At 42.8% G+C, this 25,234-nt stretch overlaps 1 protein-coding gene across 1 annotated transcript in view; it reads right to left on the bottom strand.

The window, feature by feature from the left end:
- IQCK (IQ motif containing K) overlaps positions 1–25,234 on the bottom strand; it is a gene marked incomplete at both ends in the record, with an annotated part of 126,178 nt that overhangs the window by 70,097 nt on the left and 30,847 nt on the right. Inside the window, 2 exons of the mRNA XM_079718726.1 lie at positions 15,378–15,455; positions 15,593–15,645. Coding sequence (XP_079574852.1) covers positions 15,378–15,455; positions 15,593–15,645 — 131 coding nt within the window. The remainder of the gene's footprint in view (positions 1–15,377; positions 15,456–15,592; positions 15,646–25,234) is intronic.

Genomic DNA, 25,234 nt, shown 5'->3' with positions numbered 1-25,234 from the left:
GCTGAGGCTCCCTGGGGCTTAAATTGGAGGTCCCCAGAGCAAATAGGTTTGAGCATTCCAACGGACAAAACAGTACTGCTGAGTGTTTCCGAGAAGAATTGTCCTGTTGGTAGTGCTCATTTGTCATGTCCTCCTTCTTTTTCTCAAACATGAATTAAATCTATTTGAATCACAACAATTGCTGCTATAATTCTGAGAAGGAACAGTTTATTCTTCTGACTGTATACACGTGTATGTATAAATGTGCACACACACACAGGAAATTCTTCCCCCATTTTTGGATGCTCTGTAAAAGATCTCAAGACCTAAAGAAGCTACAGCATACTTACAAAATACATAAGAGAAGCTGAGAAGTTAGTCTTTATTAATTTCTCCACCCAGTTCTAAAACAAAAGTTACCATCTGAAATGACATTTACGAAGAATAAAGCAGAAAAGGGAAAGGCTTGCTTAATATTGAAAACTGAATCTTGAAATCCAATTTTTTTCCAATTTTCATTAGGTAAAAGATTAAGTTGTTTTCTTGTAACATGAAAGCACAACCCAGATGCAAAGCCATTTACAAAATGACACAGGCCCTCAAACAACCATCATTCATAAAGCCTTTCACCAATTCATGAGGCCAGTATTTGATAACCTCTACTCATCATATTCAGCAAAAGAGATAACCCAGTCCCTGCCCTCAACCTTAACTGGTTTCCCAAACATTCTGTGTTGGAGGCATCACAGTCTTGAGTAATGAACTTCAAATATTTGGAAGAAGTATAATAGAGGTTATCTGGAATGGGACTTCCAGACTAGCCATTAGGACGGAATCTCCTAGGATTCTTTCAATTCCAGCCTTCCATTACGCAAGGAATAGCTCCGAAAACCAGTAAGGAAGAGCCAACTGCATTAATCTCTAACAGCCTAAAGCACATTTAAAAATCATGGTTACCAGAATGTGATCTCGCTTCACCCCCTCACCAACTCCACTCTGGGAGACCAACAAGCAGTTAGTTATTACCTCGGCATCAGGCTGAATCACTCTCCTTGATAAACGCAGAGTCAAATCCTGTTTTATCAGCCCCATCACCGGAAGCTGCATATGGGTCCAGTTAACAGTGTTCCCTAAACAACAAGCTGCAAGGCCTCGTGTTCACCCTTGGACTGCAGGTATAACCATCTTAAAAACCAGGGCTGTGCTACTTGCTGCTGTTTGATAAATATGCCCAGATTGCTCTGTTATTTAGTCTCTTTGTGACTGAGTGAGTACATGTTTTCTCTAATGTGGCTTAAGGAGACCTGCCTCCTCCCCACTGTCCTTCTTCCCTCTCCAGGGGTGTATGGGAAGAGCATGCTACCTTCCTAACCCCTTCCAAACCTCTCACAGGGGATCTTAACTTCTTTTGTGCCATAATCCCTTTTCACTTTGGCAATTTGGATTCCTTCTCTGAATAATATTTTTATTAATATAAAAGTAAGTACATAAGGGACTTCCCTGGTGGTGCAGTGGTTAAGAATCCGCCTGCCAATGCAGGGGACACGGGTTCGAGCCCTGGTCCGGGAAGATCCCACATGCCGCGGAGCAACTAAGCCCGTGCGCCACAACTACTGAGCCTGTGCTCTAGAGCCCACGAGCCACAACTACTGAGCTTGTGCACCACAACTATGGAGCCCGCGCACTGGAGCCTGTGCTCCACAACAAGAGAAGCCACGGCAATGAGAAGCCCACGCACTGCAACAAAGAGTAGCCCCCGCTCGCCCCAACCAGAGAAAGCCCACACACAGCAACGAAGACCCAACGCAGCCAAAAATAAATAAATTTATTTAAAAAAAAAAAGTACATAAGATTTCAAAGTAAACCAATTATATTGAAATACAGTTATCAAAATATTTTTTTAACTGTTCGTGATAAAGTAATATACGTGCTTCTAAATCATACAGTAAATAAGAAGAGCTAATGGCAGTTCAATTAACTACCATAATTTGAAAGAAGAGACAAGTGTAAATGGTATTTCAAGATCACTGCAACAACTATAACGAGATGTAAAAACATCTGATGGTTGCTATCAGTAACAAAGGTACATTTTTGTTGGAAAAATTGGAAAAATATTCAATTTCCAAAGAATATCATTCTTTGAATACCTACTTTGAGCCCTCTGCAGTGAATATCTTTCATTTTTATCTGCCTATCATACCCTCCCCCCTTTTGTGGTATCAGCCCTCAGATTTTGCTTTGACAGCTCCCCCTCCCTGTATCAGGGGGAATGTGGGTCACAGTGCCTTGGATACTACTGAGGTTTGTTTCCCACATTCATAATTAAAAGAGAGGCCAAATTTCAGTTAGAGACTAGTGAAAATAGAGAAGTAATTTCCCTGCCTTCCAAGGTCAGGGACCCCTGAATCATAGACAGTTGTGGCTAGAGCTGGGGAATGGGGGAAGATGAGTTTTGCATCCAGGATGAGACTGAAGACTAAGGATTTAAAATAAACAAGATGAATCCAAACAGTGAAATCAGACTATCTAAAAACAGTGACCAGGAAGTTATGGAATTTGGTCAAAAAGTTATTAAAGGGCTACTTCTCAGATGGAAGAGAGATTCAGTGTAATATAGTGATGCAGTTACTGGAGAAGAAGAAGGAAAAAGATTTGCATATTTTTATTCCCAGTAAGTTGTGATTCTTCAGTATACCCATTAAATTTTAAAACCTAATTCTAATTTTCCCCAATCCATTCCAGTAAATGGCTGCCCATTTAGCCACTTGCTCGGGCCTGAAATCTCCAAGTCAGCCTTGCCTTAGCTCTCTGTCACCCCACATCCAGCATCAAGACGGATCCCAAATCCAACCTCTTCTCACCTTCTCCACTGCAAGCCACCATCATCTCCTGCCTGCAGTTGCCTGCTCACTGGCCTCTCTGCTTGCACTATTAGCGCTGACTTCAGCCAACTCCCCTCCGGCTGCCAGTGTGATCTTTTTAAAAGATAAATTGGATTACCTTGCTCTTCTGCTCAAAACCCTCCAATAGTTTCCTATCACGCTCAAAAGAAAAAAGAAAAATCCAAACTCTTTATCATGGCATCCAAGGCCCCACCCAAGGTGGGAGCAGCCTCACCAGCCTCTCTGGCTTCCTTTCCTGCCACCCTCTCACCCTCCCTCATCTCTTCTTGCCTCACTGGCCAAGTTTGTTCCTGCCTCAGGGCCTTCGTAGTAGCTGTTCCCTCTGCCTGGAACACTCTTGTTTCCGATCTTCATAGGGTTGGCTCCCTCTGCGTGTCATTCAACCCTCTGTGCAAATGTGAGCCTTCCCCAGCTTCTCTGTCTAAAACGCTAGCACCTCTCACCCTAGGCCTGTGACTCTCAATCCACTTTACTCTGCTTTATTTTTCTTCAAAGCACTTGAGTCTTCTTTACATCATACAATATGTTTCTTTGTTAATTTGGTTATTGTCTGTCTTTACAATGTAAATTCCACAGGGGCCAAGACTTTCTCTCTTTTGTTCTCTACTCTATGGTACCTAGAAACGTGCCTGGAAAAAAGTAGGCACTCAATAAATATTTTTGAATGAATAAATATTATTATAGATAAGGAAATAGAGGACTTTCCTTAATGTCAGAATTTATCAGTGGCAGAGCTGAGGTTAAATGAAGATATTCTGTCTTTCTCTTGCTTGGTCATTCTGCTACCCATATTTCATCTTGCCAAAGCAGTGGTTACTATTCTCTTAAGATTAAGGATAAAATAATAGCTATCATTCTTTGAATACCTACTTTGAGCCCTCTGCAGTGAATATCTTTCATTTTTATCTGCCTATCATACCCTCCCCCTTTCTGTGGTATCAGCCCTCAGATTTTGCTTTGAAAGCTCCCCCTCCCTGTATCAGGGGGAATGTGGGTCACAGTGCCTTGCCCTCTCCTGGCCAAGGTGTGCCTCAGAAACCCAAGCTTAGCCAAGCAGATGCCCTTTCCCTGGAAGAGGAATCTTGAGTGGACTGGCAAAGACTAGAGGGGGTCTGTGCTCCCTGGGTCCCTATACCTGCTTCTAAGGCCAGATCCTTACCTTTTCCTTTATGTCTGTGAGTTATCTTTTTACTTCCAATATATACCATTTTTCTTAAGCAGCCTTTAAATTTCTGTTGCTTGCAACAAAAAACTCTGATACCATCTTTAACTGTCACAGCAACCCTATGATGCAGGTTTTATCACCATCCCCATGGTACGGAAGAGAGGAGCAAGGTTCAGGGATGTGAAGGGATTAGTTCCAGGTTACCCAACGTTATACATTATGTTGGCTGCATAGTGGACCAATCCCCAGACTCTGTGAATGTATATATATATATATATTCCCTTATACGGCAGAAGAGGCTTTGTAGATGTGATTAAATGAATGGTCTTGAGATTATCCTGGATTATCACAAGTGGGCCCAATGATATAATCACAAGGGTCCTTATGAGAGGGAGGCAGAGGGTCACGAGCCCTCCAGAATGCAGGTAGACTCCAGATACCAGAAAAGGCAAGAAACAAACATTCCCCTAAAGTCTCCAGAAGGAACCAGCCTTGTCAACATTCAGACTTGAGCCCTGTGAAACTGATTTTGGACTTCTAGCCTCCAGAACTATAAGAGAATAGATCTGTGTTGTTTTAAGCCACCATGGTTGTGGTAATTTGTTAAACAGCACAGGAAACTAGTACTCCAACTAATAAATGGCAGAGCTAAGACTGGAGCCCAGATGTGTCTGCCATGCTGCCTGACACAGGCTCCCCGAGCTCGTTCCCAAAGAGCCACCTAAAAACAACAGGAGGAAGGGGAGGAAGCAGTACCGTGTGCCCCAGAGAAAGGGCCCCCCCCAACAAAAACCTCCAGCAGAAGGAGGCACTCAGAGGATTCATGCACCCCAGCGTGTCCTGAATTCAGGAAATAGGTCTCTTTCCTTCCTGTCTAAAGAGAAAGTTAACATAAAGAGCAAAGACGATTTATTAACCTCACGAGACTCCGGCCTTTCGAATTACTGAGACAGAAATCTTCTATAAGACAAAATGAATTGAAAGGATATTTTTCCTTGCAACAGGGCATGACAGCAAATTTTCTGCCAGGCTACCATCCAACTCTGATCTTTAGTGCAGAACGCATGCCATTTCCTGTGCCGTTTTGAAGGCACAAGCGTTTTGGGTCCCACTGTCAAGCTCAGTGCAGAAAATCTGACCGCTGGCACTTGTCCTCAAACGGCACAGTGACACTTCTATTCTCACCTCAGGTTTTGGTCATAAGATACCTTTCACTGACCTGAAAGTATCGTGGATTTTTCTTTTCTCTTCTTTTCTCTAATGGTAGAACTTAGCTGAAAAGACATTTTGCCCAAAACAACCTTTTCTTTTCTCTTCTAAAACACAATCTTTGTTTCATTGAAGGTCTCAGTTTTAATGATGTCTTTCATGAGCCTTCTCCCCTGGGACACGGGACCAGATAGGCAGCAGTGCACTTTTGTTCCTTGTGTTTATTCAGTGATTTATTTTTGCAAACAAATTGGATGAATACTTTTTGGTCAAAATAAAAAGCTAAATGTTTCCTATTCTTAATATGATAGCAAATAATTTCACTGTTTCTGATTGGCTGGTTAAGTCAGGACAACACACAACAAAAGAGGACAGTGCTAGATTCATAAATAGGAGTAAGGCCAACAGGAGATATGAGTAATCCACCGCTGTTGAAAGGTGGGGAAGAAGACCCCCTCCTTAAGCTCTGATTAGAACATGCACAGATTATATTATTGCTCCAAACTATCGCTCCTTTACCTATAAGAGAATCATGCGTCCCTGTTCTTTGTCATTCGCATGCGGTTTCTGCCTATGGGTGGTGTCAACTTCCCCCGTAGTACCGATATTGAGCTTGCCCATGGGCCTTGTATTGAGCAATGAAGTGTGAGCAGAAGTACTGTTTGCATGGGTTGGCTGTTGCTCGTCTCCCTCTGCTGTGAGACTGAGGAATGGTGATGCTCCTCCCTCCTGGGTCCCAGAATGAGAAGAGACATGGAGCACAGCCAGACGTGACACACAGCCAACATTAAACAGGGTGAAGTATAAATCTTTGTTGTTATACGGCACTGAGATTTAAGAGTTGTTTGTTACTGCAGCAAAACCTAGAGGAAGCTGACTAACACAGAATGTTGGAGGGTAGTTGGGTAAGTATCATGTAGGAAAACATATCAGGGCTCTTTCATTGGCAAGTATCATCCACCTAACTCAAACTGGTGTAAGCAAAAAAAGAAAAAATGTATTTATTGAAAAAGAAAAAGAAAAAAAAGGTATTTATTGGTTCACTTAACTAATAGGGGTAGAATTGGCTAACATGCCTAACATGGTCAGATAGAGAGATTCAAAACAATGCCATAGGGACTCAGGCTCTGGCCACCTCTCAGTTCTGCTGTTATCCCAGGCACAATCTCTTTAGAGGACTGCTCTCAGCAGCTCAAGGCTTATAACCTCAAAGTTCTAAGTCTAGAGGAAAAGACAGAAAAGTTTTCCTGGTTGCTTCTTGAAAAATCTTGGTGTTATCTCTGATTTAACCAATTTGGGAGCAAGCACGGTGGTCAGGGGGATTCACTGCTCTGATTGGCCAGGCCTGGGTCACATACTCAGCCCAGAGCCAGAGGCAGAATCAGCTCACTTTCTGCTTGAATGGAAAATGGGAGAGGGGTGATCCTTCCAAAAACATAGGGTGTGCTGTAACCAGAAGAAGGGGGAAATCATTGCAGGGCTGGAAAAAACATAAATGTCTAATACAGAAAGCAAGAAAATGGAATAAAAGGAAATAGAATAAATACCCTTTCATTTTGCAATTGCTTTTAATTTTTAAAGTAACTCTATAGACAATATGAAAGCTACAAAATAATATAGAGGAGAAAATAAAAGCCATGTTCCTGCCATTTGGAGTGAAACATCCTTTTGAAAGACCTTAGAGTTAGAGTTATTTAATTCTATGATGATCCTTGATTAAAAACCTTTCCTTTTCACTGTGTAGTTTATTTAACAAATATGTATATTTTATATATGATAAATCTTAATTATTTTTATAAACCTAATGGAATTTTTTAAGGGTTATCCATGTTTATATAAAATAGCTACATAAAAATGCATTTCTTAAAAAAAGAGTCATGGAAAAGAAATGGGTAGCTGAGAAGGGATGGGCAGAGTGAAGAGCATGTGAAATTATGGAGACCTGTGGGAGAAGGACCCACCATTTATGTGATAAGCAATCGGCAGCTGCCCATGGCAAATGATCGCAACCTACCAGCTGTGATCTGATAATATGATGACATCGAGCATCAAAGACAGCTGGACCTGGTAGAACTTGTCTTACCAAGAACATTAAAATAAACCTAAACTCTTATTTTGGATGACTCCCCAGACTGGTGGATAAGATTATTTGAGGCAATAAATGCTAGTGCGCATAATATACAAAGGAGTGGCATCTGACACAGGAGCTGACTCTAAAATGAGCACATAAGATGAAACTCACATTTAGCCAAAAGTTCCCCTTGACACACCTTAAATTACCCATATAAAGACATAGCATCTTTCAACGGTCTCAGGTGGCCAGTTCTTCTCCCAGTCTTAGTACAGATCACTCTAAGTACCCGGTGATATGCGAGGCCGAAGAGTGAAGTAATTCATTATGCCCTTACCAGCTCGGACCCTGGAGCCAGTCTGCCTGGTTCAAATCCTGCGCCTGCTGTTTACTAGCTTGTGACCTTGGGCAAAGAGTTACACCTCTGTGCCTCAGCTCTTTCTCTGAGATATGGCTATGGCCGGCACAGCTATAACCCATGGACTATGCAGTGTTCCCTCACATATCTCAGCCTCCCTTGCGGTTGTTTTGGGGCCAGGCTCTGTGAGAAGAGGTGAGAAGGTTAAGAACTAGGGTGCCACCTCCATTCTTTTCTTCTTTTGTTCAGTGACTTCAAAAATGACACGTTCCAAATAGCTATAATTTATAAGAAGGCTGTCCAACCTGTATCAGTCTTTGTGTAAGAAATCAGCTGTTATTGAGTATTTTGCTATTGTTTATAACTGCAGCCTAGTCTAGGCTAGCCTGATTAACACAATGGGGAAATAATAGTTCCTACTTTGTGGGTTGTTATGGGAGTTAAATTAGGTAATATTTATAAATTGTTCAGAACAGTACCTGAGTAAACACTATATAAATGCTTGGTTGGTAGGTAGGTAGTTAGGTAGGTCATGTAGGTAGACAGAGACAGACAGACAGAAGGAAACAGTTCCCTATGGGCTGCTCATGTTGTGAGTGTCACATAAAATTGAAGACAATTAAGGAAAAAGCTGAGTCATGTGTCCCATTTTATGCTTCACCTCCAGTGTATAATTCAGGGGGAATTGCCTGCATTTAAAAAAATTTTATTTCTCTCTCTCTCTTTCTCTTTCTCCTTCCCCCAAGAGTACAACATTGAACTAGCATAAACAAGTCCATAAACACGGCAATCCAACTATATACAAAATCTGTCTGTTGGGCTTCCCTGGTGGTGCAGTGGTTAAGAATCCGCCTGCCAACGCAGGGGGCATGGCTTCAAGCCCTGGTCCGGGAAGATCACACGTGCCGCGGAGCAACGAAGCCTGTGCACCACAACTACTGAGCCTGCGCTCTAGAGCCACAAGCCACAACTACTGAGCCTGTGTGCCACAACTACTGAAGACTGCGTGCCTAGAGCCTGTGCTCTGCAACAAGAGAAGCCACCGCAATGAGAAGCCCACGCACCGCAACAAAGAGTAGCCCCCGCTCGCCGCAACTAGAGAAAGCCCACGTGTAGCAATGAAGACCCAGCACAGCCAAAAATAAATAAATAAAATAAATTAAAAATAAAAACTTTCTGTTCGTGAAGACAAGAACCATGTTTATGTCATGGTTCCATGGCACGTAGTAGGCATCCAGTAAATGGCAGCCAGCCAGTTTATGAATATGTCTGTTCCATGATTTTAGAGCACATTTAAGTAAGTAATAAATATTAGCTGAATAGATGAACAAATAAATTAAAAATAACTCCCTTTAATAGCTGAAACACACCCATTTGTATATGTATATGTATCAGTAGTGGGAAAAAAATGTATTCCCTTAAAACTGGCACCATAATTCCTCTTAGGTAAGGAACTAGCTTTGTTTAGATGAAAGACCATTTCACAGATGGAAAAACTGAGGCTCTGAGGGCTTAAGTCATCTGTGCTGAGCCACACAGCTGGAAGGAGTAGAGTGTGGTTTAGCATGCAGAGCTGTGATTCCAGAGCCCAGGTTCCTAACCCCTACACTGCACTACCTCCACTTTGACGTCCAGGACATTCTTACACGTCCCTTGACAGCTCCGGGATTCGACTTGCGTCATCTTCTTCAACCCACCCCCACAAGCCTCTCAGATACTTCATTATTCATACTGATGACACCTCCAACACCATGGCCTCGAGTCCATGTGATCCCATGACCCCCTTCTTCCTTCGTGACAGTCACATCTTAGAACGGGTTGTCCCTGAAAGACTGTCACATCTCATCTTCCCAAATTCCTGATCTCATCATAGCCTTCTCTGTCCTTTCATCTTTCCCACCCACTCACTTCTATTTATATTGTATTTTGCCCTTATGTGAGACTATGACTTGGGTTATTGGTGTCCATCTAGAACAGGGCTCAGCAAACTAGAGCCCATCGGTCAAATGTGGCCCATCACCTACCATTGCAAGTAGAGTGGTACTGGAACACAGCCACGGCCCTTTGTCACGTGTTGTCTATGGACAACTATGGAGTTGAGTAGTTGCAACAGAGACCGCACGTGTCCTGCCAAGCCTAAAAGATTTACTACGCTGACTTGACCTAGAAAGCCATTTCCTTGTTCCCCAGGAGCTCTGAAGTTACTGGAGCTGTGTTCTTAGGGCAAGGCCACGGCTCTGGTCATATTAATCCTCCTCATTGCCACTGGCGAGAATTATGTTTGGCATTGGAGCAGGGCGGGGAGGGAGAATGAGGCTGATGGGAGGGGACTGGCTGGTGAGCTGTGCCGGTTCAGAGCCGGGTCTCAACCGGGGTAACACAGACGTCCCCAGCACCGTGAGGCTTCTCACTTGAGCCCACACCTGTCGCTCTCCCCGCCACACCCCAGGGCCCTTTCCCTTCCATGTCATTTGAGCCTCTCAGCTTCATGTGAAAACTCAGTCTCCTCCACTGCCTGTCACTCCAGCCATCACCCATGGAGAACAGCCCACAGCCCTCCCAGTTCACTTCCAGTCAACAGATTCCTCCTTGCTCACAGCCTATCCGCTATTCAGTCAGCTGGTCATGAGGAGCTTTGAAACATCTTACTGTTTCTTTTCCTTTTATTGTTTTATTATGGAAAATTTCAAAGATATAAAAAAGTAGGCCAAAAAAAAAAGTAGGCAGAAAAAAAATGAACCCAGTTCACCATCCAGCTTCATTTATACTGTTCTCCATGTCAGTCACTCAATGTAACTTCCCCCAACCTATCCACTGACGTCATATGATTTCATATTTCATTCATAAATATTTCAGCACGTTTCTCTAAAAAGCAATAACTTTTTACTGTGAATATGAAATCATTATCAAACCTTAAATAAAATAACAATAATGCTTTATATCATCAATTATTTACTAGGTGTTCAAACTTCCAGTTGCCTTCTAACTTTTCTTTTTAGTTTGTTTCTTCAAATCAGGATCCAAATAAAATCCATTGAAATTTCAAAAACTGTATGGACCCTACCATCCCCATTTTAGTGCTTCCGAGCTTGGTTACGTTTCTTACTTCCAGTGTGAATACGTAATGCAGTGTTTCTGTGTCTTCCTGAAAATTGGTTGTTAAATCATTAACACAATTCAGAAAATATAGTAATTTATGAGAAAAATGTAAGACATCATTCTTAGAAAAGTTAACAATGCTTTTCCATGTACTTAAGATCCTGTAGGGGAACAAAATTTGCCACCCAAAATGTCTCTTTGCCATGTGGATTATCTCAAGCTGAAAACAATCAAGGCCCAAAAGACTCAGGAAGAAATTTTGACCTTCCTCCTAACTGCCTAAAAAGAAGTTAGATGGAGGGCCTGTGCCTGGAATAGAGTTATCACTAGAGATATCGGCAAAGAATGTGGGTTGGGTGTGGTGGGGAAACTTAGAGATCAGAGTCCACTCTCTGTCCCACTGTCTCCGCAGGGCCCCTCCAATATTTATTTACCAAACATTTGCTTTTCCATCTTCATGGCAATTGACTTCCTCCCCTTTGAAGTCTCAGGTCCCTACCCCTAACATCCTCTTTTGTCTTTAACTGCAGATGGTATTTAAGGTGTGGGTTTCAGACATTTTGGTGAGTTACTCAGTTCTCCTGGGTCTCTCCCATGTATACATGTTATTAAACTTTTGTTTGGTTTTCTCCTGTTAATCTGTCTCGGGTCAATTTGATCCTTACACTGTCCAGAAGAACCTAGAAGGGTAGAGGGAAATTTCTCGCTCTCAGGCAATCCTCTGGGCCTAGTCTAGACCTTTTACTATATTAGCTTTGCCAGTTTTCAACACTGATTTTACCCAAACATCTGTTTTCTCCACCTCTTTTCCAGGGTTGCTGGAAATAATCTCATAAGCAGGCTGTTTATATGCATCACAAGTTCAGGCCATCAGCTGGGCCATCCCTACTCATCCCTAGTTGATTCCCTATGGTTTCACCGTGGCAGCTGTTGCAGCCTCCTCCCCTCCCCCACAAGCCTCCAGAACCTGGGCCTCCCTCTCAGCAGATGCCTTCACATCCACATGAATGACCAGAATGACAGTACCCACTGTGAACTTTCTCAGCTTTTCTCCCTTCCCCCTCAGATTTCCTCTCACTTTTCCTTCTGCATTCAATCAGAAGTTCTCAACCAGGGGCGATTTTTCTGTCTCCCCACATTTGCCAGTATCTGGAGACATTCTTGATGGTGAGGACCACAGGGGGTGCTACTAGCGTGTGGAGTGGGGGAAGGCTGGAGATGCTGTGAAACATCCTACAGGCCAGCCCCTCACAACAAAGAATTACCGGGTAATAGATAGATGTCAGTAGGCTTGGGGCAACATGGGTTAGAGATGGTCTCTTGGCTCCTGCTCTACTTGCCTCTCTGCTCTCCCTGTTCAAGAGCATTCTCGAGAAGGATAGAGCACCTGAGTTCTTGCCTCTTCAAGACCAAATCTGGGCACCAACCAGCTTGGCCACTGGCCCAACCTGACTGGCTCCAGGCCAGTGGTGGAGTGGGGCATAGATGGTCTTGTGCATCCCCATTTCCCTTTTTTTTTTTTTTGGTTTTTTGTTTTTGTTTTTTTTTATGGTATGCGGGCCTCTCACTGTCGTGGCCTCTCCCGTTGTGGAGCACAGGCTCCGGACGCGCAGGCTCAGCGGCCATGGCTCACGGGCCCAGCCGCTCCGCGGCATGTGGGATCTTCCCAGACCGGGGCACGAACCCGCGTCCCCTGCATCGGCAGGCGGACTCTCAACCACTGCGCCACCAGGGAAGCCCCCCCCATTTCCCTTTAATGCTTTATTAACATCTGTTTTACAACACTCACTACAGAAACTACAGCTACTTGTAAACACATCTCTCTCACTCCAAGGGTCAGAGCCATATTTTATTCATCTCTGTTTTCTCCACAGCACCAAGCTCTTTGCATTGCATTTGGTAGGTGTTCAATAAATATTTATTGCATCAAATTAGATTAGTATCATTTACATTTTTATCATGATCGGGGCATCTCTTTGAAAGGTAATGGAAGCAGAGAACAAAAATGCCAGTTAAAGCAAGAGCTTTTGTGTTTTTGTTCTTGTGGAGTCCAACTGAAATGCTTGCTATTGCTACTTTGCAGTATATTTACATGAGCTGCCAGCGGAAGTTAGCAACTATTTTAAATTAAGGTATTTTTACGATAAATGACTAGGGATTTGAGAGAACTCTTATTTAGAGAAACTCTCTTATTTTTAAGACTCTTCTTCATTGGTTTTTTAAAAATATTTATTTATTTACTTACTTGTTTGGTTGCATCAGGTCTTAGTTGCGGCAGGTGGGCTCCTTAGTTGTGGCTCCAGAGCTCCTTTATTGTGGCTTGTGAACTCTTAGTTGCAGCATGCATGTGGGACCTAGTTCCCAGAACAGGGATCGAACCCAGGCCCCCTGCACTGGGAGCGCAGAGTCTTAACCACTGCACCACCAGGGAAGTCCCTTCATTGGTTTTTGTTAAGTGGGAAAATGTTTCATTTTCAACCTGGAGAAATATGCTTATCTTTCACTTATTAATAGTTTATAATCTATAAATTATAGGCTTTCCATTTTCATAGTAGACAAAATTAGGCAGAGGCTTAGAAGCTTAATAGGAAGCAAGATTTTCCAGTATCGTTCTCTTTCCAATGTATAGGTAGTCTCACACTTTTAAAAACTGGTAATACCTGAATTCTTTTAAGCTCTCAAAATTGAGAAAGTCAGCCAAGGGTCTATTCAACTTGGCATTCCCCAGAAGGGCAGATTTAAGCAAAAGATGTGACATTTGAGGGCTAAGAGTCTAATTTCATTTTTTTCTACTGTTTAATATGGGATTTTACAAAACTTACTTAATTTCCTAGTGCCTCGGTTTCCTGACATTGCTCTTGCAAAGGGCTGGTGTGAAAATATTTTCAAAGAAATAAGTTAAACATTATTTTCTCTAAATTGAGTTGTCTTTCTTCCACTTATGGCTTAAAATTGTGGATCACTGCTTAAACGTCATCCTCCAGGGACTTCCCTGGTGGTCCAGTGGCTAAGACTCCATGCTCCCAATGCAGGGGGCCTGGGTTCAATCCCTGGTCAGGGAACTCAATCCCATATGCCATAACTAAAGATGCTACACGTGGCAACAAAAATCCTGCATGCTGCAACTAAATATCCCAAACATGGCAACAAAGATCCTGCATGCCACAACTAAAGATCCAGCACACAGCAACAAAGATCCTACGTGCCACAACTAAGAACCGGTGCAGCCAAATAAATAAATACTAAAAAAAAAAAAAAAGTCACCCTCCAAGTGAGGTCTTTCCTGACTACCCTAGATAAAATTAAGTCCCGTCAATACTCTATATTCTCCCCTCTCTGCTTTATTTTTCTCTATAGCACTTACTTGCTTATTGTCTGCCATCCCCCACCAGAATATAAGCTCCATTAAGTTAGGAGTTTTGGCTACTTTGTTCACTGCTTTATCTCCAGCACCTAGAATGATGTTTGGCACACAGTAGTACTCAATAAACAGTTATTGTATGAATGAACAAATTATGCAAATCTAGAAATGACATATGCTATAAAGCTATCAAAGGCATGAATTAGATGTAATTGAATCAACATGGCTAGATCTCAAAAGCATGTATTTGAGTCAAATAAAAGCAAGTTGCAGGATAACGCGTAAATTTCCTCATCTGCAAAATAGGGCTGGTAACAGCATTGTTAGGAGGATCAAGTTAGTTCACTAGTGTTAAATGCTGAGACCCGTGATACAAGCACTCAATAAATGTTAGTGGTCATCATTATTATTGCTATATCATTGATGATAAACAGTTCACATAAAGTAATACTACTAAGTTTGTATGATATAATCTAATTTTATATAATTAAGTAACTAATTTTAAGACTACGGAAGGATGCAGTATAGACCAAGCTGATTAATTCTGTGAGGAGAGAAAACTCAGATTAGAATGACAGTCAAAGAGAGTATTAACTTCATCTGTCTGTTCTAATATTTTATTTTATTTTATTTTATTTTTTATTTTTTATTTTTTATCTTTTTTGTGGTACCCGGGCCTCTCACTGCTGTGGCCTCTCGCGTTGTGGAGCACAGGCTCCAGACGCGCAGGCTCAGCGTCCATGGCTCACAGGCCCAGCTGCTCCGCGGCATGTGGGATCTTCCTGGACCGGGGCACGAACCTGTGTCCCCTGCATCGGCAGGCGGACTCTCAACCACTGCGCCACCAGGGAAGCCCATGTTCTAATATTTTAAAAGTAAATGATGCATATAACTAAAAAGTAATATTTAGAAAAGTTTAGTCGTATTTCCTGAGACATAATGACCTTTAGGGCTAGGAGGAGAGGAAGAGAGAATGGAGAGATGAATTACTTAGGATAAGAAAATTTTTTAAGTTTTCTATTTTATTTCTGAAGTGCTTCTTGAATAATCACTGCATGGATAGGATGCCCTTAGCCTAGAATAAAAATAACCAGAGAAAAGAGCCACATACTTAACTGATCCAGGGTCCTGGATGGATTACATGAGTTAGTTCTCATAGATTGGAGGAAACTATCATTAACACAATCTTCAAGTTAGGAATAAATTATTCAAAGCCTTGTGTCATTACTTACTGCAGTTTCAGCCACTCTTCCACAAATGGAATGGAGAAGAATTCTGTGAATGTCTCCCCTATCCTCTTTGGATTCTGACTGGTCACGATGCCATATGTTTTGATTAACAAGAAAACAATAAGCAAGAATTCAAGTCAATTGTTGCTATTCTGCTGGCAAATTAACACTATTGAACCCTTAGGGTCATGGAATATTCAAAGACATGAAAAACTTACTTGTATAACCATTCGGTCAGAAAATCACAGGCAATGAATTTGGTTCTTTTCCTCTAAAGAGAGAAGAGAGAATTAAATTATATTCTTTGCCCCCATGTTTAAGGTGGACAAAGGAGGAGGGGTTAATTGATTGCTTGTGTTAGATGAAATATGCATAAGTCCTTGGTGAGGTTTACAGGCACATCAACAAACAATAACTCAGGCAATGTAAAGAATTCTGACAACATTTCGCTAGTCATCTTGGGGGTAAGCATATATTCTGACTATATTAGCAGGGACTACTAAAAGACAATGCACATAGTAGGAGGATTATTACATGCATTTTGGATTTATCTCAGAAGGATTTATTTAAATCTAGACCTTGTTTCAGAGTAAATATATTTATTGCTTTCCCCCAGTCCACTCAGATCCTCAGAATAGCAGTACTTCGGGTCTGGGTGCCGTTGGCCAGTGCATTGACTCTGCCAGCTGCCTACCCATCAGCCCCTCTCCACTTCATCCTTATTACCAGAAACCTGATGACAATCAGTCCAGGGGAAAAACTACATTTCCCAGCCTCCCATGTAGCAAGGGACAACCATATGACATAGTTCTGCTGTTTGAGATAGAAATGGACATGTCCCATGGATTTCTGAGAAAGTGCTACTTTCTTGATTTCTGCTGCCCTTTTCTTTGAAGTTTCCTTCTACTTCTTTCAGTCTGGAACACAGATGTGGGGCTGGAAGTGGAGCAGCACCTACCAGCCAAGAGGCCAAAAGCAGGGGGTTAGAAGGAACCTGGGCCTTTAATGACTTCTTTAAGCCACTGTACCAGTTTGCTGCTGACCTACTCTGGATATCTTGATACGTAAGGAAAAATAAACTCCATTTGGATTATTGGCACTGTTCTTGAGTTTTCATAACATGAAGTTGAATGCAGTTCCTAGGTGACAGATAGCTAGTAAGCCACAAGGGAAAGAATGTCCTAGAGTAATGCGGGACAAGGCTCGCAGAACAGCAGTGGAGTGGAGCCCTGGGTATCCTGCCTCCTAGTCCCATTTAAAGTGTCTTGTAACCCAAACAGAACCAGTTAACTCCTTCTAGAAGATTGTAATGGGACTTCCCTGGTGACGCAGTGGTTAAGAATCGCCTGCCAATACAGGGGACACGGGTTTGAGCCCTGGTCTGGGAAGATCCCACATGCCGCGGAGCAACTAAGCCCGTGTGCCACGACTACTGAGCCTGCGCTCTAGAGCTGGCAAGCCACAACTACTGAGTCTGTGTGCCACAACTACTGAAGCCCACACGCCTAGAGCCCGTGCTCCGCAACAAGAGAAGTCACCGCGATTAGAAGCCCGCACATGGCAGCGAAGAGTAGCCCCTGCTCTCCGCAACTAGAGAAAGCCCATGCGCAGCAACGAAGACCCAAGGCAGCTAAATAAATAAATAAATATTGTTAAAATAGCAGGAGCTAAGAACCAGTCGTTGGTTAGTTACCATGCGAAGAGATCCTTCTCAGGAATGAAGGCAAGACAGACTCTGCTGGAAATTCTCTTTGCCCCTCCAGGTGTACCCTTTTCTACCACACTCTCTGCCTTAGGAGGCTGATTTTATGGTTCATATCAACCAGGCTCATTCACTCTGTTGTTGGGTCCAGCCACTGGGAGGTACCAGCAGGGGATCCGAGAGAGGGAAGAGAGAAAGGCAGGGTATAATGGGTTGAGCTGTGTCTCCTCCCAGCCCCTTCGCCCCCAATTCATATCCTCCCACACTTCAGAAAGTGACCTTATTTGGAAATTGGATCATAGTTAGTTAAGCCCAGCCACTCCTGAAGTACACAACAACTCCAATGAGAGTGAACAAATTTGGGGTTCTATTAGTAAGGAAGAAGAGTAGACCACCAATGGCAGATTCCTAACGACATTGTGCTAGACCCTGGATCCAGCTATGCCTGAAGCCAAAATCCCCTGGACCTTTCAGGTCCATGAGCCAATATATTTCCTTTTTTTACTCAGCCAGTTTGTGTTGTTTATTGTTTGCAACAGTAAGAGTTTTAGTTACTATTCCTTTCTTCTCCCATTGGCTAACTCCCTTTGCCTTTCAAGGTGCCTCTTGGGGGCTTCCCTGATGGCGCAGTGGTTAAGAATCTGCCTGCCAATGCAGGGTACACAGGTTCGAGCCCTGGCCCGGGAAGATCCCACACGCCACGGAGCAACTAAGCCCGTGCACTACAACTACTGAGCCTGCGCTCTAGAGACTGCGCATCACAACTACTGAAGCCCGCACGCCTAGGACCTGTGCTCTGCAACAAGAGAAGCCACCGCAGTGAGAAGCCTGCCCTCTGTAACTAGAGAAAGCCCACTCGCAGCAACCAAGACACAACACAGCCAAAAATAAAATAAATACATTTATTAAAAAAAAAAAAAGATGCCTCTTGGAAGCCTTTTTGAGCATTCTTACCCTCTTCAGTTTAGAGTAAGCGCCTCCCACCACCGCCAGTTCTGTGTGTCCCTCTGTCATAGCACCTCAGATGTAACTGTAACCTAACTGCCAGCCCACATGCCCGTTTCCTCTATCAAACTATAAATTCTCTGAGGACAGGGGATGTGTCTTCTTTTTCTTTATGCTCCCAGTGCTTGAGTGCCTGGCAAAGAGTAGGTGATCAATGGGTGGTGAGTAAGTGACTGAATGACCTCACCATTCAACTCTCAAGCAAAAAAGCAAGAAGGAACTCCTGCACAAGAATTCTGACATTTATAAGTAGGCATTGCTAATAAATTCTGGACAATTTCTCTTCACTTTCTTTCCCTAATGTTTTATTTATTAGGGGAAATATTTTCTTCTTCTTTTTTTCTTTTTCCCCCTTTACTTTGAAATAGCCAAATTAGCTTTATAAGCTTAAATAAGGTTAAAAAGGTTGTTGTAAAATTGATTCTCACCAAAAAGGAAAGTGCTACTTAAAGCTTTATTATAGCTGTTAGTAAATAAAATACTGGTGCCTGAGTTGCTCGAGATGCAGTCTTTTACCTCACTGCTGACAGCCTTTTATTAAAAAATTGAAACACTGCTGGCCATGGTAATAAAATTAAATGTACTAGACCATGTAATGGGGTCTTCTAAGTCTGCATTGCAAGAGTAAGATTCCCCTTGAACAGCTATCTTTAACCAAAATAAGAAAATACTTGTACAACAATGCAAATATGTATCTAGCATGAATTGCCATCTAATAATTTAAACAATCCTGCAGTTGTAGGATGGCAGTGTCTCTCTCTCTCCTTACAAAAGATGCATTGTTCCCTTAGCAGTTACTGCACCGTTTGGTGTTAAAGATTCCTTCTATGAAGGGAATGCAGCTTGACTTACTCTATTAAATAGACTTTTAAAACAGCCAAATGGTCTGATGTATGAAGGTCATGTAGACAGATTTAATCATTTTGATGCAAAGAAATAAAATTGAAGAAATTGTGTTTTCCTTCTGTCCTGGGCAAGTGTGGACGTGCTGTGCATACTCAGACACACAGAACAGTGGGGATATTGTTCAGCTGTTGTTTACTTTAAAAATTATCTGCTGGGAGCTGAAAGGGAGAAGGGAAGGCAAATGAAAAGTTGTGGTGAGTGAAGAGATAAGAGAGGAAGTAATAGAGAGAAAATTAAAGAGCAAGATTAAGAAAGTGTGGGCACTGGGGCTTATGTAATGTGGACAAATACACGGAGCTCATGATTGTTAAAGGGTAAAAATGTCCAAGTTTGGGTGAGCAGGGTGATCAGTTAAGGCAACCTTATACGAGGTTAAAAAACAATTTTTAAAAAATCCAGAATTAAAAGGAAAAAGACTAAGCGTCAAGGGATAAGGCATCATCATGTCATCATGAATCTGCAACTTTGTTGTGCATCCAAGAAAACAAGATGGGTGGAGAGCACGATGAGCTGATAGACTGGTGGACAGATAATGATGAAGCAAATAAAGTGAAATGGTAACCATGAAATCTAGGTGGTAAACATGTGGGTATTTACTCTGAAATTCTTCCAGCTCTTCTACATGTTGGAAAAAAGTTTATAATAAAACTGAGGGCAGGAGAACAAATCATAAAAGACTCAAACCGCAAAGAGAGAAAGGGCAGAAATCAGACAGTGTTTTGTACCAATTTTTATTTCGAATACACGTATAGGAGGCAGACTGGAGGACTGAAGATGGGGAAGAGGAACAACTCACATTAGAAAGCCACTGACGCTCTTCCAGTAACTAATGTAATTTCACCCCACCAAGGTCAAAAGCACAGGCTGTGAGCTTAGTGAAGCATGGCTGGCTATAGCATGGTGTTGGTTGAGGCTCTTTGGGTCTGCAAGGGAGAGAAAGCTGCTCGGGTTACCTTGGTTACTGGGCTTTTTTCAAAACTGCATCTAGGCTAGACTTTGCTGTAACAAACACCCCCCAAATCTGAGAAGCTTAGGTCATCGATGGTTTCTCCCTCGTGTTACATGAACATTTCCACCAGCGTGGCTCTCCGCTCCATGCGATCTTTGCCCTGGGCCTCAGGCTGACAGGGCAGCCTCTCTCTGAAATGTTGCTGGTTGTCACGGCAAATGACACGGATATGGCGAACTATGCTTTGACTCTTAAAGCACATTTTAAATGACACGTCCATTCATTCCACTGACCAAAGCCGTGGTCAAGCTTCCCTTAAGGAGAGGCCACAAATATTTTTGAACAATAATATAACCTAGCACAGGGGTTACTGTAAAGGTAGAAGGAATGTGAGAATTCCTCTCACCAGGGGCAGAGCCAGGTCTCGGGAAGAAGCGGACCAGTGTCCACAGCTGTCCAGGCACGGGACAGGTTAGCCAGAGTCGTCCACCAGTAGCTTGGTGACCCAGCAACAGTTCTTCCTAACTGGTTCTTTCTCCGCCTCTCTCTGCTTTGAGGTCTGCTGACTCATGGCTTTTCAAGCTTTCTCCTGTCTCTGGTGTTTCTCCCCTTCTACCCACACTATGATCTGCCCTTTCTCTCTGTTGTCTGACATCCTCACGCCCCAGACAGGAGAATCTGATTGGGCTGGTTAGACACTACCCAGGATGGACCATCCCTGTTGGGCAGAGCAATGCCAGACCATTTCCCAGCCACTTGCCGTCCCTGAGAGGCTGCCCACAGGGCCTGAAACTTATTCCTGGCTCAGTCACTTGTGGCCAGAGTGATGGGGACATGGACAAAGCAGGGACAAGGGCCTGCAGTTATGGCTGTGGGCATGGCACCCACTTAGAATGTCATGGCCACCTTTCCCACATAGATATTCCCCACAAGAAATTTCCAGATACCCGAGACCACGCCCCTCCCACCCAAATATGACAAAAATGAACAATAACTATAATCCTAGGAACGAGCACACACATGCACGATAACCAGATGCCAAAATGCTTATCACAGCCAACTTCAAACGGGTTCACTTTTTTCACCACTGCATTAGAATTTCATTAGTGAAAAATAATACTTGTCAAAAGAAGTTAAAAATATGGACTTGTAACACAAAATGTTGACCAAGACTTCCAGCATGAGCCACGTGGCCATTTCTAAAAGTGGTTTTGGTTTAAAAAAGTAACATTAAAGTAATTCTACCACACCTTTCCTGCAAGAATCTGTTTTTTCCACTCCTTAGAAATTTTTTTCAAACAAAAGCTGACGGTACTTCTCATTTCCCTTATTAGTCAAGGCCAGGAAATGGAGTTTCTTCCTTCACTGACCAGAGTCCTTGCACTTTTTAAAAGATATTCGGGTATTTTATTTTTTTTAAATACTAGAATAAATGACTATTACATGGGCAAGGAATATAAAAAGAAAAAAAAAGGCTTTGTTTTACTGAATTATTCATAGTAGAAAATTTTAATGCCATGAGATCATCAAAGGACTTATCAGAAGTTAGAAATAGTTTCCCGATACCAACTGTTGTTTACAAAACTCTTCACTGTAATGGAATTTGATGAGCAACCAAAGGCGAAAGGGAAAATTTTACATTGCATGGGATAGGATGGGGAAAGAGGTGGAAAGTCTTATCACCTCTATCCAGACTCTGCATTTAATCTGTATGTAAAGCTGAGATAAGGTTTATTTTCAGCCATCATTTTATTCATGTATAAAACTCTTGATTTCTTTCCAAATTAAGCAAGGTACACTGTTCCAGTTTGGCCCTGTTCAGTAAAAATTTACTGAAGATCTACTATGTGCCAGGCCCCATGCTAAATGCTAGAGATGAAGAAATGAGTAGGGCATGGCCCACTGTGGTTATTAATTCAGTGATGAGTATAGAGGATAAACCCCATCTCTAGCTCCGGGTGTGAACCCTGATAAGGCAGTCCAGATGATCCCACCTCACCTGCCATCTACACCGAAACCAATCTGGTCCACATTCATCCTGACCAAAGGGATTCACTGACTCAGGATGCACATGTAATTAATTTCAGAGTGATAAGATGTGGGAGGAGATGTGCTGGGGCTTCTGGGAAACCATTTCATTTGCTTTTCTGAAAGAGCTTGAGCATTCTCTCCTTCTGGCTGAGGCAAAACCTAGGACAGTGGCCATTGCTGTGTTACGGTTTCGAGGGAAGCCAGTTTAAGGATAAAGCTGACTCTATAAGAGGCCAAGCAGAGAGACAGAAGAAAACCAGGTTTTCAATTATATCACTGAGCACCTGAATCAAACCAATCCTGAAGCCTTCCTTCTTTATCTCAGAAACCTCTAGTTTCTGGGCTTCCCTGGTGGCGCAGTGGTTGAGAGTCTGCCTGCCGATGCAGGGGACACGGGTTTGCGTGCCCCGGTCCAGGAAGATCCCACATGCCGTGGAGCGGCTGGGCCCGTGAGCCATGGCTGCTGAGCCTGCGCGTCCGGAGCCTGTGCTCCGCAACGGGAGAGGCCACAACAGTGAGAGGCCCGTGTACCACCACAACAACAACAACAAAAAAAAAGAAACTTCTAGTTTCTAGCTTCCTGAGCCAGTAAATCCCCTTTATTATTTAAGCCACTTTCCTGCTAGTTGAAACATAATGAACTGTAGCCAAGATAGCTGCCCAGTATCCCTTCTGCCTTCTTTTGGTAACAGTGCCCTGAGTTCCTATTGGGGTCCACCCTTCCCAACTCTAAAGCTGTGTGCCTTGGGTAAGACTCCTTCCATTTGCCTAACAGCCCACTAAATCCCCCTAGTTCCAAGGATTGATTCCAAAGTAGGTCATTGACCTGAGCCAGTTGGATTAGAGAGGAACTCTGGGAGAGACTTTCTCTTCCTCTGTTACCCTTGAGCCTTATGAAACGTGGGATGGTGCCACAGGGGAGGGACTGTTTGAGGGTGGAGCCAAGCCAGAGGAAACAGAATCAAGAGACAGAGGGGGAACCAAGTCATGAAGACATCACTGGGCCCCCAGATCAAGCTGTAAAGGAAGATCTCCCCATGGCCCTATTGTCTTCATAAATAAACAAAAAATCCTTTTCTACTTAAGTCAGTTAGAATGGGGTTTTCTGTCACTTGCAGGACCTGCCTCAAGGAGTTAACATCAGCAAATATGGGAACGTTAGCTCTGCATACTTGACACATCCAGCTGAAACAAACTCGAGTTCATACTACTTTTTACTGCTAACAATAAACCTCATATCAAAAACTGCTTACAGCAAAAATCATTAACTTTATACTCTGAGTGCCCAAAATATATTCAGAGATGTATTGGAAAGAATTTCCAAGTGAAGTTTATCACAGCCACTAAGCCAGCTATGTTTAATATAGCAGTCCAATTAAGTTCTAATTAAGTTCTGATCTCTTGTGTTTCAATTAAGCTAATCTAAAGGCATGGCTGACTGTCAGGGGATCGGTTAAGAACATCAAGCCAACTGTAATGTCTAGTCTTTATAATGATATTTACGTGTCTCAAACTTAATTTACTCCAGTGGAACACAACCCAGTACATGAGAGAACAGGAATGGTATTATAACCTTTTAATCAACCATCCGTCTAAAGAGACTGCTGAATGTCTATCTTAACAATTGCACAGTTGATCTCCTGCCTTAAAACCTTTCCCGCCTTCCAACTCACATAGACTCTGGCAGCCCAGGGGCACCAGGGAAGGCAGCTATCACTATAAATGGAAGATCAGGAAGGTCAAGGTCAACAGAGACTCTGTAAGTAATGGCAAGTCTTCGTGAAAATTCGGCTCCCACGAAAACTCCTTCAATATGTCAGTATTGAAATTACTTGCAAAACTAGCTTCACAGTCATGTCTCCAAGAGACCAAAGGGTCTGGAACATTCCCTTCAATGTATGCCCTCTGCTTAAAGAAGATGGAGAAGACGTGTCAGGGCCTGTGCAATAGGAAGCTTCTGGCAGAGGCTCTGATGGTATGTCTGTCCTGATCCATCTCACGATTCCTGCCTGAAACTGGATTTATTCTTTCTTTCACTGTCAACCTGGACCCATCTCTCCTCCCTCTGGTTTTTCACTTGCTGACATCTGCCCGAGTCCCTTCTTCAAACACAATTTTTAATAACAAGAGCTACCCCTTACTGAGCTAAATGCTATACTCACATCATCTCATTCAATCCTCCAACAGCTGTGGGGAGGTGGATACTATGATTATCACCCTCCCATTTAACAGATAAGAAAACTGAGGCTCACAGAGTTTAAGCAATCTCCCCAGGGGCCCAGAGAGGGATTCAGGGCCCCTGTCCTGCCAGAGCATCCACCTTTCTCAACCTAATCTTCACCACCCAAACCCCATGTGGCCAGATTCAGCCCACACCTTCCTTACACACTGCCCTCATTTCCAGTCTTCTGTTCCAGGTCTAAGGAACTTTTTTCCAATTTAATTTTGTTCTTATTTTATTGCTACTTTTCACCATAGCTGTGCCAGTCACTGAGCTAAATGGTTTAAATACATTATCTTATTTAATTCTCATAAATTCCCTATGTGAAGCAATTATTGTTATCATTATTTCCATTTTACAGGGGAGGAAACCGAGGCTTAGGAAGGTTAAGGTTACAAGGTCACAATGCTAGCAAGATCCAAGGCCACATATCTAGGAGGAGGTAGAGCTGGGCCTTAAATTCAGGTGAGCATGGCCCAAAACTCCATGCTGAGCTTCCCTTAGACAGCCTCCCATGTAATGACAACAGCAGCTACTGCTGTAAAAATCTGGATGGTTCCAGGACTTTAGAACCAGGGTCAGCAAACTTTCTGAAAGGGTCAGATAGTAAATATTTTAGGCTTGTGTCCCAGCTCTTCAGCTTTGCCACTATAGTACAAATGTGGCCATAGACAATATGGAAAGCAATGGGTGTGACTGTGTTCCAGTAAAACCTCACTTACAAAAATAGATGGCGGACCCCAAGGGCCATAGTTTGCAGCCCTGTGCTTCAAAACATCAGTAACAGATAGATACTCTTTCAAGTGGAAGCATGGAAAAATCCATAGTTCTTGGTTTCTGACACAGAGGTCTGACTTCAAGAAAGCTCTGTTTCACCTCTTCTCTCTATTTTCTGGATAACCCTTAATTCTAAGGGATTAACAGTTTAAACATCCTTTATGTCTAAGACTAGTTTATGACTTGTTTCTCTTCCTAAAAAGTAGCAGGAGAAATGCAGCTCTCTATACAACCAAGAAGTTCAATGACTTATTTTAAGATATGTTCTT

The sequence above is a fragment of the Hyperoodon ampullatus genome, assembly GCF_949752795.1.
Source record: "Hyperoodon ampullatus genome assembly, chromosome: 14".
Taxonomy (NCBI): Eukaryota; Metazoa; Chordata; class Mammalia; order Artiodactyla; family Ziphiidae; genus Hyperoodon; species Hyperoodon ampullatus.
This window is presented reverse-complemented; position numbering and strand designations above follow the sequence as displayed.